The sequence below is a fragment of the Limulus polyphemus genome, unplaced genomic scaffold, assembly GCF_000517525.1.
Source record: "Limulus polyphemus unplaced genomic scaffold, Limulus_polyphemus-2.1.2 Scaffold448, whole genome shotgun sequence".
In the NCBI taxonomy this organism is placed as follows: Eukaryota; Metazoa; Arthropoda; class Merostomata; order Xiphosura; family Limulidae; genus Limulus; species Limulus polyphemus.
In genome coordinates, this window is record NW_013666058.1 from 277,493 (window position 1) to 296,694 (window position 19,202).

The following is a 19,202-nucleotide window of genomic DNA, read 5'->3' on the forward strand; positions in this document are numbered from 1 at the left end:
ACTGGAACAGATGTAAAAGCAGGGAATGTCACTCCAGCAAGGGCCAGTATAGATGGAACTACATCTGAACAGGCTATGACAAGGAATGGTCTGGAGAAGGGAAAACTCTGGAGAGGAGTCTGATCAGAGGGTAAGTATACAAGTGAAGATTTTTCTTAACCTTACTGAATGCATCTACTCCCAGAGCTGAAGGGTGTGGAACCAAAGACCAAAAGAAAGGAATTTTGGCATTCCAGTGAGTGGCAAATACATTTATATGCGGTGTTCCCAGTTGAGTATACACTTATCAAAATACTATGGGGAGAACCTAGTTGGGTTAAGACAAGCGATTGGCTACCTGATTCATAATGCTGGGAACGTGGCACACCAAGATCACTATGTAGTGGTCATGAGACCAGTAAAGAAGATCCTGGATTTGGTACCTCCTTGCTTGATGATATAGCCAACAACAGTGGAATAGTCAGAATGAACCATAACCACCCACCCCTCAGGAAGAGGAGGAAATGATACAGAGCCCAAGAAACTGCCAAAAGTTCCAGGATATTGAAATGAAGAGTAGCCTTCTTGACAGACCATCAACTGGAAATCTCTTGAGGATCAAGGAACTCCCCCCCCCCCAACCCACCAAGAAAGCATCAGTAAACAGATAAGACTCAAGAGAAAGTAGAGTAATGGAAACCCCACCATGGTCAGTTCCCTGTTGAGCCATCAAGCAAGGTTGGACTTGATCCCAGGGGTAAGGGTAATGGAATGGTACAAGAGATCATGGGAGAAGTTCTATTGGTCAAGAAGTGTCCACTGAAGGCAATGCATGTGAGCATAACCCAAGAGAATGAGACCTTTCAAGGAAGCCCACATCCCTAAGAGAAAGAGAGAGAACTTGTCATGCAGTGAGAAAAGGCAAACGCAATATCATTGAGAGTGCCTGCTTCATTTCCCTGAGCCAAACAATGATGGGAATAGAAGAAAAATCCCCAGTGGAATAATAGATTGAGTGGGGTTAAGAATGGGCCTCTCCAACTGGATGAGAACTCACCCACCCCCCGATGAGCTTCCTGAAGAAGTAAGGAGGTGTGATTGACTAACTTGGCACGGGAAGAGGTGAGCAGGAACCAGTCGTCCACGAAAAGGAGAGTCTGAAGACCAAACAAGTGAAAATGACTGACAAAAAAGTGTACTACTTGGCAAAACACACAGAGCCAAAGAAGATCCAAACAGCAATGCCCGGAACTGGAAGATACAACCCACATGGATGAACTGAAGAAACTTACATCACACTAGAGCAGTTGGAATGTGAATATTTGGTCATCCAGAGTCCCGGAGTTTAAATATGAGGTCCTTTCTGAAACTTTGTGTCAGAAAATAACAACACATGGATTCTGTCACCAGGGAGGAGAGAGTCTAGAAGGGCATCATTGGGAGGGAGACCACATCCATCTCAAGCAGAAAATATTCTTCCTTTAACTAATAAAGGAGGTAGAGCAAAAGATATATTGTCAAGAGAACCTTTTGCTTGGTGTTAAGCTATTGCATAGAAAGGCAGAATATGTGTTTACTCAACCTCCAATTATCTCACAGGTGGTTGAGCTGACCATGTCTGTATAATATGGCTACAGCAATAAGTCAAGCCATTCCATAGTGGAGAAATACTCACAGAATAAAATGGTGCCGGGAGAAAATATTCCACACCTGTATCCCAAAGAGAACACAAGAACCATCTAGCTGGCTTAACCACCTGGAATGGCTTAGTTCATAATGTAGTGAAGTGACACATACTACACTTCCAAGTAACATAGTCCACTTGCTCTCATACAAATGGGATAACAACAATCCAGTGGCAGACTCTCCATATCAACTTCCCCATCATCTTGAGACTGGCAAAGCAAAGGTTCTCCCTTGTTCCACTAAAAGAGAATGATAAGGAAGAATTTGCATGGGAGAAAATGCTGGAGAGTTGCTCAAACTGAACAAATAACAACACATCTGCATAAGGTCCAATACCGATAGACAGTGTAATGGGTTTCTATGAATATGGACAGCAAGTGCTAGCCAGATGTGAGAGTAGATACACACTTGGTACTATTGTTTAGTTTTTTTATTTTTGAAGTACAGCACAAAGAAGAAAATACTTATTTATTGCCAAAGAAGTCTTGAGATAAAACCCCATCTCAACAGCAGGCAATGAGCAGGGGTAGATGGTCTTCTCATTTTCTGTACCTCCTTGCTCAATGCAATTTTTTGGAAAGAGAAGTATTCCCTGTGAAGTATCACCAGCTACTTGTTGGATTCTATCATCTCAACCATATATATACATCAATATTTAATAATAGTGATGAGGCAACTGTAAAAATCAAACGTTAACACAATCATCAACACTCAACTTGCTAAAGTTTCAGGGAAGACTGGAGAATGGTGACTAATTAAAGATGAAACCACAATGTGATGTTAGTAATGGGACACAAGTGTGTCAGGGATTGTCCACATTCCTGTCTTCCAGGTTTCATCCAGGGTATATCAATGGTGAGAGGCAAGAGAAGTCCTGAGGTGACAAACTTGATGGGGGGTTATCTGATAAAACTGACATGCATCCTCTCCCATAGAAAAATAAACAAGTATCAAAGTGGAAGGTGAGAAGTCATCAGAAAAAGGGGAATCCTATGGGCAAGAAAAGACATTGGCAATTTCCACATATTAGAGCAATATGAGTGAGATAACACCAAACTACCCAAAAAGAACATATCAGACAATCAGCCTCAGAATAAGTGTATAGAGAAGAAAGGGAATGAAAAGTGAATGGAAAAAACGTCCACTCACCCTCTCAGGTAGCCCAATTCTTGGGGAGAAAAAAGCAGTCTTGGAATAAAATCAACCTATCCCTGTAATCAAGTCAAGTGTGTGGAAGAAAATAAGTATTAAAATACTATAAATGGACACAGAGGTTCAAGTCCAGAAAAGGGACCAGATGAAAAGGAAGCTCAGAAGAAGTTCATAAAAGCAAGAGAAGGAAAGGAGAATAGCTGGGGGGAAGATGGTTGTTGACAAAACCACCATATAACCAGCAATGAATAAGCCATTCTCAAAAAGCCAGGTAAAAAGAAAATGACTTGTCCAGTCTTGGCTCAGAGCATTTACTGCCAGAGCAGCAGAGTCCAGGATTGGTGTCCATAAAAAAAGGAAGCTTGGTATTAAACAGAGTCACAAAGACATTGATGAGAGGACTCCTAAAGTGGGAACAAATCCACTGAAACACCAGAGATACCACTCCATGGAAAGAATCCAGTATAACCAAAAGAGTGGAATCACTATCAGGTTCAAAGTTCACAGGACCTGACAGGCTGACAAATGGATGTGGTGATCGTGAGTCCAAAAAGGAAAATCAAGAGCCAAAAAGTACAGGTCAAAGATTGAGTCCCTCCTTGTCAGTTGCTGTAAGACATGGCAATGAAGCTATTTGAATGGATCATCACAGAGTGACTAGACAGACAATACTAAAGATTGATAAAGATGACAGCTAGTTCTATGAGTAACCAACAGTTTGAGACCATACTTCAGAAGGAGTGTAGTTGCCTAGAACTGCCTTACTCAGAAAGAGAGGCATCATTTCTGGCACAATACACATTAATAACTTTAGATTCTGGAGCTTCATTAAAGGCTTGTGACATGCACAAAAACCATCATGGCAGTGGCACAAAGCTTTTTGTTGTGCAGATAGGTTAGTAAAAGCTTCTGAAGTATATTTTTCTTCACATGTCAACTTACAAGCTGCAGTTAGCAGTGTTTTTGTAAATGAAAATGCTAAATTTTTTATGATTTTGGACCTTTCAGAATTGATAACAAAATTTACTCTTAAGCACAGGCCATAGTGACACTAAATAAAGAGGGCTTTAATTGATTACAACTGCACAACATTTTCATTTTTATATTTTGTAATATATATACAGTTGTATACATGACACTTTTTTGTCTCATTTGCTCAATGAAAATGAATTCAATGACTGATCAGTTCACAGTCAAACAGAACAGATAGACAACAGTGTCAATGAACGTACACTTGCCAATGCTAAATATATTATCTGTATTACTGGGCTTACTACAGGTTGAGGGAGAGGATGAATGAATGTTAGTTTAGGGACATTTCAGGAAACCACTATTTGATCAGTCACGTACAAAAGCATTCCCCCTTAGAGAAATTCCTCAGTCTTGCAAAAAGGAGTAACATGTAAAATCATATTAAATACATCAAATGACTAACAAAATAAATTCAGCTATTCCATATATTGTCTCTGAACACCATAATTAGGTGTTACATTTTCCCCAATAAAATTCAATTTCAATATTTGAATGGCCAAAGCAAAGTGATATAGTGACTGCTCACAATAGACAATTCGATTAATGTGATAAACTTTATAGGCATTGCTTAGTGATGACTTGAATATTCAAATATGAATATTCAATACACAGTTGAAACTTTACATTTTCTTAACATGTTAATATACCTATAACTCTGTTTACATTCTGCATTACCAGATGCATCATATCTTTACAGCAGTCTGTTGAACCCTCTACAAAGCTAGTTAATAATTCCTCTGATCGTTAACAGATGATTTAAGCTGTGTTTTCAATGGTGAGAAAAGGTTGCTTATCAACCTCAACAGATTTGGAAGCACCGAATCATGTGATTAAGAGTGGTGGATGGCGACAACATTTTGGATAATTTTTTATAAGCTGTCTTAAGGTCTGCTGGTATCAAGATGGTTAGCACATATATATATATATGTCACGATGATACAGATCATATCAAGAGCTTGATGAGTACACAGTCATCATGGAAGTTTATGTTGTATCTGAAAGTGTATCTTGAATAATACAAATGCATGAAAACTATATCTAATTAGCTATAATCATTACCAGAGTGAATTTTAGTTTTGCTTTAAGTAGGTAGCTTAATTTGATCAGAGGTTAATATCAATATAATTCAGCATAGGAAAACTTAGTGATAAAGTTGCGCACTCATTGAGCTGTCATCGGGGTCTGCATTGTCATGACATATATATGATAACCATTTTATACCAGAAGATGCAAAGACAGTTTAAGTTGCCTAAAATATTGTCACCCATCAACTCTCTCTCTCTCACCCAGAGGATTCAGTGCTTCCAATATTGTTGAAGCTCATTATTAATCTTCTCTCATCCTCTGATCTGTTATCAATATCATTTCTTTAATAAGATCATGATGCAAAATGTCTGTCCTCTCCACAACATCCTGAAATCTTAGTCATTATTACAAATCCCAATCCTAGTTATTCTACATATAATTCAATCATATATAACTACAAAACTCTTGGAATCCTTTAATAATCAAGAACTCAAAATCACTATAAAATATTTTCCTAAGTTGAAACAAAATAATTCCTTTAGTAACTCTAGACTTTTACTTATTTATTATCATGGTAAGCCCAGAATTGTTTGTTTTTTCCTCTTAATTGTGTTTAGCTTTTTCGAATGTTATCTTAATATTCAAAATCGCTTTACCTAAACAGAAAATCAAGCTACTGTAAGCGTGCTGGTGTTGCTGGGGTATTTGGGTGATATTACTTGAGACTAAAACTGTTATTTATTGTAGTTAAAAAGGTTGTCAGTAGAATGGAATTAATTACAGAAATGTAGGTACTTAGGCTGAGAATGTTTTTCTTCACTTCATTAAAAAACACAGAGAAACCAATTTTATAATAATATATACAATCTGGGTCTTACAACTAAAGAAAACATTTTGTTCTGTCAGAAACTGTACAGAAGGAAGCTGCTAAATAGTTCATTTTCAAAGCATAACATATGGACAACAAGAAACCATTTGTTTCTTCGTGATTATCCCTTCACCGCATCCCCCCCCCCAAGAATAATTAAATCCATCCATTATTTTACAAGAAATCATCAAACTCACATCTTTTAATCTTGTAACCTATAGCCTTCACTACTCTTGATGGCAACTTATTCCATAAGCTAATCATTATTATAAAATAAAACTGTCTCAACTGGAGCCTAGCCTGTCTTTTCCAAAACTTAAATTTGTGTCTTCTTGTCCTATTGCCTTCAGAATTTATCATAAAAAACATCAAAGGTTCTTATTCCATATTATTAAGTAATACAAACATTGGAAAATGGAGGTATAAAAAAACATCTTACCCTTCAGGTTGTTAAAAGACAGAAATGCAATTCATTAGACTTTTTACAAAACAATCTAGAGCCTTATGTAAAACAGCAGCATTCTCAGTGCCAACACCACCAAGACTTTAGTATCATCAGCAAAGTTAAGTAATTAATTGACCATTCCTTCACCTGTTTGTCACTGATGTAAATCAAAAAGAGCAATGGTCCTGAAACTGAATCACTTGTGACATTAAACCAGTTTGACTGAACTCTATTTATAACATTCCTCTGTTTTCTTCCCTCCAGTCATTTTTCTATCCATCTAATCCTCCATGCCCATAAGGATTATTTTTTATCAAGCCTTTTATGTAGCACTTTGTCAAATGGTTTCTGAAAATCCAGATATATCTAATCAACACCTTTACCCTCATCAACATAAGTAGTAACCTCTTCAAAGATTAGTAAGGCAAGATTTTTCCCAAATAAAACCATGCTGACTATCCAACAAAGTTTCATATTTTGTTAAATGACTTTTAAAAGCATCTTTTATCACATTCCTCAAATTGTTTCTAACACTTTCTTTCATTTTTATTATTACAAGACCAAAAAAATTTATACTTCAAAAAAGTTCCACTAGACTACCAAGTCTGTTTTTAATACATTTATCAAAATGCTTGCTGGCGTGCAACTAACTAGAAAGTTTCTATAATGTAAGTTATACAAGTTGGTTTACATTCTTAAATTTTCTATTTACTTTATATAAATAGATTTACAAATATAACATTTTAAAAGATATACAAATAACTTCCCAAGTTTATCCCTTAATCTCCATAGTTGTTTTTAAGTAACCTTTGCACCATTTACAACTAAATTCCATTACGTGCAAACAAAAATTACTTCTCTAATAATATACATATTTTTTTAGTTAACATTCAACATACATTTTATGTTGACTTTAGCTACAATAATATTCATACCTACAAGGGATCATTTTGTCCTTCAAGACTGTTCTTGCTACTCACATCTCAGGAAAGTTAAAAACAAATTAAATCCATCCTTTATTTATCAAAAACTAATCAATACCACTCTTTAAACTCCTGTAATGGCTGGCCTCTATCACGGAACCCTTTCCAATAAGTCAATATCCTTTCTTAGATAAAGAGACCAAAATTATACTCAGTACTTTAAGTAAGACAAATTCTTACCCTTGATGTACACCACTAGTAACAAAGGTCCAGTTGGATTGGACTCCATTAACCCATTGACTGCAGCTGCTCTAAACATGTGCTGAATTTTTGCAAGCCATACACCATATATGGCACACTCACATTCAATTGCCGGATGAAGACTGTACCCTATGCAGCAAATTAGCAGTCAATGGGTTAATAAAAACATTTTGTTTTCGATGCTACTATAATGTGCCATTTACAAAGATATTTACAACATAGCGTGTGGTCTACACAGATACAATCACCATCATCACTAGTTTAACTTTCATTTATATGCAAATGGTGCCCTTTATTATAAATAACGCTTTTTTAACTAATAAAGTACAAAATACCATTACATAACATTTTTGGTGCAAATATAATTAGAATGAAATACATTCCAACAATCAAAACTAGGACAATCATAACCTAAATTTAAGGTACTTTTTGGAACACACACATCTTGTTAAATTATTATTATTTGCTGAACAAAAACGTGGATAGATACAAGTTATTTAGCTAGAAATTATGTTTTAGTGGATCATTAAAACAATGATGTTAATAGTATCTGTGTAGACCACACCCTATAGTGTAAATATCCTTGTAGACTGCACGCTATAGTAGCATCTTATTTTCTCTAACCCAGTCTTCCTACAATCCAATCAGCTGGTCTCCCCAACCCACAATGATAAGATTTTTTTGTTAATCATCTATGTGACACCTTATCAAAAGCTTTCTAATAACTGAAGTACACTAAATCTACATCCTTTCTATCATCCTGATTATTAGATCTCTTTTTCAAATTTTCACAAACTACATTATTTAGTTGGTTATGCCTATATTTTAACTTTATAAAAACATTAGAATGATACAAAGTAACAAAGAGAGACAAAATATTTTCCAAACATTTCTTAAAATTATTTACTGGATAATTACATTTAAGAAATATCTTAAAATAAATGTAATTTAAGTTTTCTACTTTCTTTATTGTAAACTAAGTAATATAATGTTTGAGCCAAATTCATTGGCTTATTTAATTTATATGTTTAAGGTGATTATTGTACAAATCCAGATAATATATATACATGTGTGTGTGTGTGTGTGTGTGCGTGCGTATGAACAATGCTGGTGCATGATTGAAATCATGACAGAAAAGCTTTGGCTCATTCAGTTAGAAGAAACAACAAAAACAACATGAAATTTTTCCATAAAGCAAACACAGTCTTAAACTTATGGTATTTTCATATAATTGTAAAGGATATGAACAACATCAGTAAGTAACTCATCAGCGTGATGACAAATTGTAACAGACAGGTTAATGTAGCATACACCCAATTAGATTTGTGAATCTGCCTACTCAGTGACTTTGCCCATAAATCAATAGAGAATCTGGCACATATGCAACTCTACAGTGATGTCATCCTAAATTTTTTTTAGCCTTACACTCTAGCAAGATTCACAGCCTCCACAACAACAAAAATTCCATAACTTTCCAGAACCCTCTTTCTAATATTGAGAATAAAAACCTATCTAATAAACATTTAGATCCTTTTTACAATAGCCCTTAGCATGAGATCCATGAAATACAAGCACGTATTAGATCATCACAAAATTAATATTCCTTTTTTTAGATGAAAAAACCCGAACAACTTGTATATCAAAATATTTATAATATGAAATAGTCTCCGTTCTTATCAATGATGCTTTTCCATCTTACGATCAGGTTGTTAATGCCCTGAAATCACTTGGCTATGAAGCAAAAAACATGTCAATGTCCTGTTTAACACCTTCCACATTTGCATATGCTTCCCCATTAAGATAGTGTTGCAGCGGACGAAAAAGGTGGTAATCTGATGGTGCCATATCTAAAGAATATGGTGAGTGGGGGAGAACTTCCCAACCCAACTCCATAATCTTGTGTTGCATCAAATGTGCCACATGTGGACGTGCATTGTCGTGGAGAAGAACACCTTTCCAATTGACAAGTGAAGGGCGTTTCTGAGGAAGGGCTTGATTTAAATGTTCCAGTTGCCAACTATAGATCTCTGCATTGACAGTTCGCTGTGGATTGAGGAGTTCAAAATGAATTACTCCTTTGATGTCCCACCAAATGCAAAACATCACTTTCTGCAGATGGAGTCCAGGTTTTGGGGTCGGAAGTGGTTTTTCTCTAGGACTAAGCCATTGTTTTTGGCATTTAATATTTGCACAGAGAATCCATTTTTCATCACTGGTGGCACTTCTGTTCACACTTTGAAAATGATGATCATCTTCTCTATGGAGTTTTCCATACTCCTTAGATGTTTACGTATTGTTTCATGATAGACGTGCAATTTCAAGGCCATTTCACGAGTGTGTTACCTTGGATTAGACTCAACAAGCATCTTCAGAGCTTCAATATCAATTCCAACATGTTGGCCCCAACCATCACAGTTTTTAAGACTAAAGTCACCTGAATGAAATTTTTTGAACCATCGTTGACACTTACGAACATTCAAAACATTTCCATACACTTCCTTGATATTCTTTGTGGCTACAGAGGTGTTGTTTCCCTTCTTGTATTCAAACAGCATTACATACCGAATGTGTGTCTCCTCATATGCCATCACTATAAGGGATTAGAGTATACTAAACTTTACACATTATATAGGTTACGCTGACGTGACGTTTAGGCGGTTCCTTTAACTATAATACATAATGTATGTTTTTTTTGGGGGGGTTAATGAAAGTGTTCCCAAATTCAACATTAATTTCTTGACGACCTAATACTTCCCCAGTGAAGGTTCTCAAAAACTTCTCAAAATTTTTTAAAATATCAGAAGCTTGACTAGATATATGAAAACATCAGAAAACACTAAAAACTGCTCAACAAACTGACATTTTAAATTATCACTGTGTGCATGCACAAGAGCTGCACTATGCAGAATAATCAAAGCTGTAAATTGTCATACTGATGTCACAATGAAAACTCATAATAGCCATGCTAACATGAAGATTCTTGGTATCAGTAACTGGCAAAGCTCTATTGCATTGCAAATGGCACAATCACAAAAAGGATAATTTTTGACAGAGATTGTCATTTTCCACAACTTATAGACATTTACACAATATTCCATGACTTTCCAGGCTTGCTTCAAACCCTATTTAATATACAAAACAGTATTGCTCCAAGTACTTTAAAAACTTACAATGAAAACTCATAATAGCTATGCTAACATGAAGATTCTTGGTATCAGTAACTGGCAAAGCTCTATTGCATTGCAAATGGCACAATCACAAAAAGGATAATTTTTGCCAGAGATTGTCATTTTCCACAACTTATAGACATTTACACAATATTCCATGACTTTCCAGGCTTGCTTCAAACCCTATTTAATATACAAAACAATATTGCTCCAAGTACTTTAAAAAATATCATATAACAATTCCATTACAATTCTTTTATCATTTTTGACAACCTCACAATATCACAACACATTTCAGAATACAAGTAATTTCTATCAAAAGTACATGGCTATTTTTGTTTATTTTAAAGTCACAGCCATCATGATTGGTAAAAATTGAAGTTCTTTGTAAGTCATGGTTTCCAATAGCCCAAAATTCAAGCTGTAGGTCTGCTTTTATATTTTTTACAATTTCCAACCTATAATACTGTACCAAATCCTGAAACTTAGTACCAACATACTGGACAACATCGTTTAGGTTCCTCTGGCACCTAAATTTTTTTGCCAGCTCCCACTAACACTTAATTTGCATAACTGATGACCTACTAAAAAATAAACATTTCATATTAGATTGTAACTAAAATTTTATCTATATGTTTCTAGAATTATAAGTTAAATTAAGCATATAGACATGATTTTACAGCTTTTGTGCAGCAAATTTATGGAGCTATAGCATTATTTTAGTTTTTACTTTACCGTTCACCAACTTAATCTAGTTCACACTGAATCAGTTGTTTTTCAAAGAATTGATAATATAAATATTGTCTTGACCACTGCTACGTCTGTCATATCCCAAACAACAAGATAAGCCTTGGCACTGGCAGACATATTATTACATTCTTTTTCACTTACACTCATAAGTTCTTAAATTTAAAATCCATTATACAAGGCTAACACTAAGAGAGATAGAAAGAAATGTCAAAAGAATCAAAAAGCTTCATCCAAGGTAAAATAAGCTTAAAGCTCTCAGTCAGGTAAACAAAAAACTGATAAAAGTATATTTAGATCCTTAATCAGAGAGCCAAGGTTTGTAGTTATTAACATTAACTCAATACTGTAACACTTTCATAAGTTTTAAGCTGCAATACCAACAGTGTATACTTCAGAGTTAGTAGTCTTGCATGCGACTTATCTAAAATAAAAAAATAGTTATAATAAGTTGCAAACAACGATTCATAAGCATATTGATATATTTTTTTTTGGGGGGGGGAGATATACGACATATTCCGATTGAACATTGGTCTGTCAAAACATGCATCTTCCCACAAAAGTAAATCACTTCATTATGTTTGCCAACTTGTTATATTAACACAATATGCTTTTAAGTTCCATACTCAAAATCAAATAACGTACTCTTGCTTAGTTTTATTATAATGTTACATTCTTAAACTGTTAAAGGTTAAAATATTTGTTAACAAATTAATTTTTCGCTTGAGAAAATTATGTTCAAACTGAAATGCAGAAAGTCCTCTTGTAGACTGCCATTAACTGCATGAATTATGCCGAGGCCCAGTTTAAATAGTTACACGAAGAGTACATGCTAGGTAAACCTACCCTATCAATTATGGCTTGAAGTTGAACAACACCAACATCAGCAGCACTAACAATGCCATGTGACGCGTTTGGACCAAAATCATCTTCTTCCCTTTCAATATATCTTAGATCGACAAGACCTGTAGGGCACTGTCTTTGTTTCTTTATATGTTTATGTTTTGTTTTACCCATGTTTTAGGTCATTTTAAGTTAAACTTTTGACGAAAAACTTAACAAAATCTATCACTTTTTGACTGTTGTATTACTCCAGTAAGAAGCCATTTTGGAAAGGACTAATTTATGATTTTATACTTTGTTTTCACTTTTTAAACCTTCAAATAAAGTAAATCTATTCTTAATAAATAAATCATAATAAAGTTACTATAGCAGAAGTAACAAGGCTCATTTATATTTTTCCTAGTTTTGTTATAAATTGAGTGATATTTCTTTAAATGGTTACACTAAACTGTTACGAGACTAAATCTAAAATAACTAATGACATATCCTTAAGGCCAAGCACACGTGTACAGCGAGTACGCGTTGTAGAAACGTATATGGACTTTTCCATTAGAAATCGTATATAATTCTAACCTGACTAACCCAGTCGCTAGCGTATAGCTACATAACGGACTATACGCGCTCTATACACCGCGAGAAATCAAACTCCGAATTTTAGTATTGTAAATCTAGAAAAGACAATGGCGGAACTAACAACTGGATTATTTAGATTAATGAAATTCGGGATATGAATTTTTGAGTGAGTTGAAATATTAAAGCAACCCCAGTGACTCAGCAGTAATTCTGTCTGCTTATGACGCTAAAAATTGGGATTCGGTAACCGTGATGGACAGAGCATTAATAGCTTAGCGTTTTGCTAATTACAACCAAATTGATTGTTTGTTTGTTTGTTTTTGAATTTCGCGCAAAGCTACACGAGGGCTACCTGCGCTAGCCGTCCCTAATTTAGCAGTGTAGAGGGAAGGCAGCTAATCATCACCACCCACCGCCAACTCTTGGGCTACTCTTTTACCAACGAATAGTGGGATTGACCGTCACATTATAACGCCCCCACGGCTGAAAGGGCGAGCATGTTTGGTGGGACTGGGATTCGAACCTGCGACCCTCTGATTGCGAGTCGAGCGCCCTAACCACCTGGACATGCCGGGCCACCAAATTGAAATATTAAAATTTTATAAATTCAATTACAATGTGTGTCATGATGAAAAATGAAATTTAATTTGTATAGGCCATATTGTGTTGTTGTTGTTGTTTTGAAGTTAAGCACAAAGCTACACAATGGGCTATCTGTGCTCTGCCCGCCACGGGTATCGAAACCCGGTTTCTAGCGTTGTAAGTCCGCAGACATGCCGCTGTGCCACTGGGGGGCGCCATATTGTGAGTCCAGTTACTGTATGGTTTCCTTCCAACAAGAAGGGAAATACTTGTTCTGTGCAGAATTATGCAGTCAATAACCTCACAGACCTTGTGTTAGCGGATTTCTGTAAAAAATGTTGCAGTTTTAAAGAAAAACAAAACAAAAAACAATTAAAACATATAAGAGAAACTGAAAACGAAAACGTAGTACCATTTATGCGTGATTTTTAGGGGAAAGTGTGTTGAAAAATAACCAAAAACTTTAATTTAATCTCTGAATTGCGCATACAATAGTTTATAGAGTCCACGATTCTTGCTTGTTTAGTATATATTGGAAGGATGTTGAGGAAGACCAAAAAGGCCCTTGTCAATCATTTGAGATTCACAAAAATTTGAGTGAGTTAATTAATGAGCCTATTACAGTATTGTTGATCGATTACTGAGTAAGCGAGTGTATAAGCCGGCCAGTTAATTAATAATTGAGTCTATTACAGTGTTGTCGATCCATTACCAAGTTAGAGAGTGTGTATGTCAACCAGTTTGAGATTGTGTCGTAGATACTAGAGGAACATTAACATGTGACTTTAAGTTTTAATTGTCAGTTGTATCTATCACTCAATGTATTGTAGATCTTGTGGTAGAAGGAATATATGATTTTATTTTTGTTAAGTGGACTGGACTTTGCCTTATATTTACCGAATAATCAAAAATACTAACTCTACGTGGCCTAGTATGACCTGATGGCTCTGTCACTGAGCATGCTTGTTCTTTCGTTATAATGTGATGATCAATCTCACTATTTGATTAGAATTGGCGATGGATAGTGTTGATAACTCCCTTCCATCTAGTCAATCACTTCAAAATTAGGGATGGCTACCACAGACAATCCTCGAGTAGCTTTGTTAACATCTAACAAACAAATCCACCCAACAAAAGAAACCGTTACAACATTGTTGTCAAAAGTGGGATTATTTTCGTAAAATCTTCTCGAAATGATATCGAAAATGTGCTCGAAATGATGAAATGTCGGAAAGAAAAACAAGCAAAAAGGGACAGAACATTAAAAGAAGGTCTAGAAAAAAAAATTAACAGGAAATTAAAAGAAAGCCAAGAAGAAAGAGACATAAATTTAAGAGAGGAGTTAAAAGAAAGAGGCGTAAGATTTAAAGGATACTTAATAGCGAGGATAAGTTTGATTGAAGACAAGATCGAAGAAGCTATTAATGATGTGCAGGAGAATTACAAACAACAAAATTGAAGTAACACAAAAAGACATCTATGAAGTGCAGAAAGACTGTAATGACAAAAATGAAGAAGTAAAAGAAGATAGCAACAAAATAATTGAGGTAGAAAATAACATAAGTGACAGAATAAAACATCTGGAAAATGAAATGATCCAACTAGCCACATCTTTTTCTGCATCTACCTAAGAATTCCATCTTGAAACACTTTTTAAGTATGGAATATGGCATTGTTGTGGTTTGATTTGGTTTGGTTTTTGTTAAACACAAAACTGTAGAATAAGTTATCTGTGCTTTGCCCACCACGGTTATCGAAACCCAAATTTTAGCGTCGTAAGCCTACACACTTGCGATTGAGTTACTGGGAGCAAATATGGAATAGAGAAATCAACTTGGTTTACACTTATTACTACTATTGCTGTGCCATCTATGATTGCAGAACCTTCTTGGACTATTCTAGTTATATACTTACCTCATCAACTTACATAATTTAGCAGGATGGTTGAACAGCATGACCCAATCAAGAAACCAACAGACTATTGCGCAAAGGGACCATGGGAGGCACATCAGGCTCAATTTCAAATAATTTCCAACGCTAATAGGTGGATTAGTGAAAAGCAAGCTGTTCATTTTGCTGCTAATTTAAAAGGACCAGTAATCTTCCAGATGAGAGCTCTAATAACTGTCAGTCACTTCTGGCTGCCATAATAAAATAAGTTTAGAGTAACACACCAGAAGAGTATTTCTTAACAAAGTTTAGGAGCAGAGTAAGGTGGAAGCAAGAGATCTTAACTAAAGTTTCAGAAGAATTAGAAAGGCTGGCCCAACTACTTTACTCGATATTCCGTGTGAAATGGTGGCTTTTATGTTTGTTTGTTTTTGGAATTTCGCGAAAAGCTACTCAAGAACTATCAGCGCTAGTCGTCCCTAATTTTGAAGTGATATGCTAGAGGAAAGGCAACTGTCAACACCACCCACCAACAACTCTTGAGCTACTCTTTTACCAATGAAGAGTGGGATTGATTGTTCATTATAATGCCCTTCGCGGATGAAAATGCAATCATGTTCGCTGAAGGGTTCAACAAGTACCTTAAACAACAAGCCCATGTCAGGCTCCAGAAATTGTGTTTTCCCTTATATGAAGTGAGTTCTGCTGTTATTTTTATCTCTACAATAGATAATCCACTATCTAGTGAATATTTCACTGTCGAAACTGATAGTATTTCTTTCGCCAGCGTCAATAAAAATATTGTGGCACCATATGTTCCAATGAAGCTACATAGTCGGTAATCAAAGTTTACTTCATATATTACATCATAACATTTAGATTAAATCCTTAATTTGTTATTCATTTATCGCCTGACAGTTATTTTCTCTGTGTAATTGTTTGATTTATGTAATACAAATACTCGTAAATGACATAACATATTCTTATAGAGTCAAACAGACAATAAAGTGTCAAACTTAAACCTGAATCATACAGACTGCCTAAGTACTTATGTAGAGTAACTTTAGCAATCTTTCTGGCTATTCTCATCGGCTAGATCTTGAAAGTTTTTACCTGATATATCATACCACTGTCTATGAGACATGAAACTTGATTCTCTATCAGCATCACAAAAATAATTAATTGCAGGAAATCATTCAAACAAACTAAGACTTACAAGCTTAAATTACTTAAACCAAGGTTAATATTCGTGCTTTAACCTACAGCATAGTTCAATATACTCTCTGACCAACACAGGCTACGGACAATATTCAACAGTAAACTACATTTGCTCTTCTATACGTTCGCAAACACCAGTAAACAAGCAATCAGATTATTGTACCGCCACTCATAACTCAACCCACACACGTCAGTTGGAATTACAGAAAAACAAATATTGATTAAATTTAGTGACAATTTTCTACTCGGACTCATTACAGCCTGACTAATATTATGTGCTGGTTAAGAGTACAAATTCCTCGCTGGAAACGTGAAAATCATGTACAAGTCTCATACATTTGCATGCCCGCCTGTGGCTCAGTGATAAGTTAAATTGCGGGTTTTATTACCCGCGGTGGGCAAAGCACAGATAGCCCATTCTGTAGCTTTGTGCTTAGTAACAAACAAACATACATTCATTTGTCGGCCTGGCATTGCCTGATGGTTCGAGCACTTAACCACCTGGCCATGCCGGGCCTATGCACAAGTGACATTAGGTGGTTTCTCATAGAATAATTCTATAAATGCTCATTGCAAAAATTCCACCTGAGTGCTCAAGAGCAGGGATCATAAAGTCCTAGGCCCAGCATAACCAGATGGTTAGGGCGCTCGACTTGCAATCTGCGGGTTCGAAGCCCCATCTCACCAAACATGGTCGCCCGTTCAACCGTGAGAGTGTTATATTTATGTTACGGTCAATCCCACTACTCGTTAGTAAAAGTGTAGCCCAAGAGTTGGTGGTGGGTGATGATAATTAGCTGCCTTCCCTCTAGTCTTACACTGCTAAATTAGGGATGGCGAGCGCAGATAACCCTCGTGTAGCTTTGTGCAAAATTCAAAACAAACAAACAAATATAAAGTCATTTCAACATTTATATTTGTTAGAAATACTAAAAATAATTTCCAATCTTGACACCTGTAATTGTTTTAGTATTGCACAGCCCTTTCCATAGAATTTCTGCTATTACTCAATTAAACAAACTAAATGGTTATCAGAAGATATTGAACATACACATTTTAGCACCAAAAATCACTTGATGGTTTACAATGTCCTGCCAGTTCACAAAATTGTTAGAATCCTCAGTTATCATATCCAGTTGTACAAACTGCTAATGTTGCACCTAACGCCATAAGCTGTCCTTAATGTGTATTAATTGAGCAGCTAATTTTAGATGTTGCATAGCCATCTCTCAATGCTCTTTCAGTTTTATTATTATGATCAACAAACCATCCTAACTTTGTCTTAATCAAGTAGTTATCATGTGATTATGGAACATTAGTTAATATCTCTGAAGGAAAAGAACACCATTCCATTCTTTTAGTCATTGAATTTTCAATCAAATGACTGTCCTAATTGCTGGTTAGGCAGTTAATTCTAGTTACCATACGCATCTTGGCTAACCAAGATGACTCCTTCACTGGCATTTTTCTCATCTAACTCTTCTTAGACAGCCAAATAAGTGCTTTTAATATCTTCCTTCTCACCAGGTGAGGCGAGATGATATACAATGGTACTTTTAATATCCTCTCACTCACAAGCTTCAACATCTGAATCCTTACCTAGCCAGTGCATGAGAGCTTTATCAGTGACATATGGTTTTAACTTGTTAACGTGTTCAATCCACTTTTGTATGTTACACGATCACTGCAGCTTGTATGTTGATGTCTAAGTTGTTAAAAAAATGAAATATGGCCATTTCCAGCCCAAACTGAGCTGATTCCATGTCGTAGACATGTATAAAAGTCACACACTCAAACTTCCACTCATTTATTGCTCTATTGTAGCATCTCTTCTCCCACGAAGTGGCCTTTCCCAGCTATTGATGCACAAATTAATGTACACCAACTAGATTAGACCTTAATCACTCTGCATATTCTTGTGAACACTGTAGCTCATCTGCCCTGAAAATAGCTTATCCACAAGAAATTATATTTCTCATTCAAAAATGAGAATCTTTGTGAACAAACAGTCGACATTTATTCTGTCACACAGTGCACCATGATGATGTATAGTAAGTGCTTGTCAATTCTGTCAAAATTAACAAATTTTGCAAGTATCCACTTGATTATTTATCTTGCCCATTCTGATAAACCCAAAACTTTACACTCAGGAAATAATTATCTATTCAAATTGGCGTCTTGGTCTTTATAAAATTCTCCAAGTGTTCTGAATTCTAAAATCCATATTTTTTAAAATTTAAACTAAACAATCTCTGTCAACGGTTTTCATACTTTTGACCAAATTTTTCTTTGACCAGCACACACACACACAGTACAGTGTTTGTACAATCGCTAAAATTCTCTCTATGGGAATTTGGCCAAAAATTACTTTAACATACTAGCACGTGTGTGCATAACACCCTGATGGTCTCCAGACTATTCATTATACAAATCTTGAAGTATTTCTTGCCTAACAGCTCTGGGCACCACTTGCTGCATTGCAGATAGAAACTTGTAGAAAGTGCCATTTCCTCTGATAGAATACAAGACTTAAGAAGACTAAAGTAACAAATGCCCATCAAGAAAAACGGGAAAATTCACAATAGCAAAACCCTATGGTTACAGTAACAAAATTTGACCTTATTACCTTGTTTTTCGTATTATCATCTGCGACGCTGGTTAATCTTACAGTTAAGGATAGTAACCACAACAGTAGGAGAGGCAGAAAATTGTATGTGAAATTAAGTCTAAATTTCTGACTATGATTGGATTTGAAGAAAGAGATAAAACACAATATAAAACAAAGCGAAAATAAATAAATATTTATTTAT

At 35.5% G+C, this 19,202-nt stretch overlaps 1 protein-coding gene across 1 annotated transcript in view; it reads right to left on the minus strand.

The window, feature by feature from the left end:
• Nucleotides 1-12,407, minus strand: part of LOC106458343 (HEAT repeat-containing protein 3-like) — a 72,937-nt gene extending 60,530 nt beyond the window's left edge. The window contains exon 1 of the mRNA XM_013917850.2: nucleotides 12,133-12,407. Coding sequence (XP_013773304.1) covers nucleotides 12,133-12,303 — 171 coding nt within the window. The 5' untranslated portion in view covers nucleotides 12,304-12,407. The remainder of the gene's footprint in view (nucleotides 1-12,132) is intronic.
• Nucleotides 12,408-19,202: the final 6,795 nt, after the last annotated feature.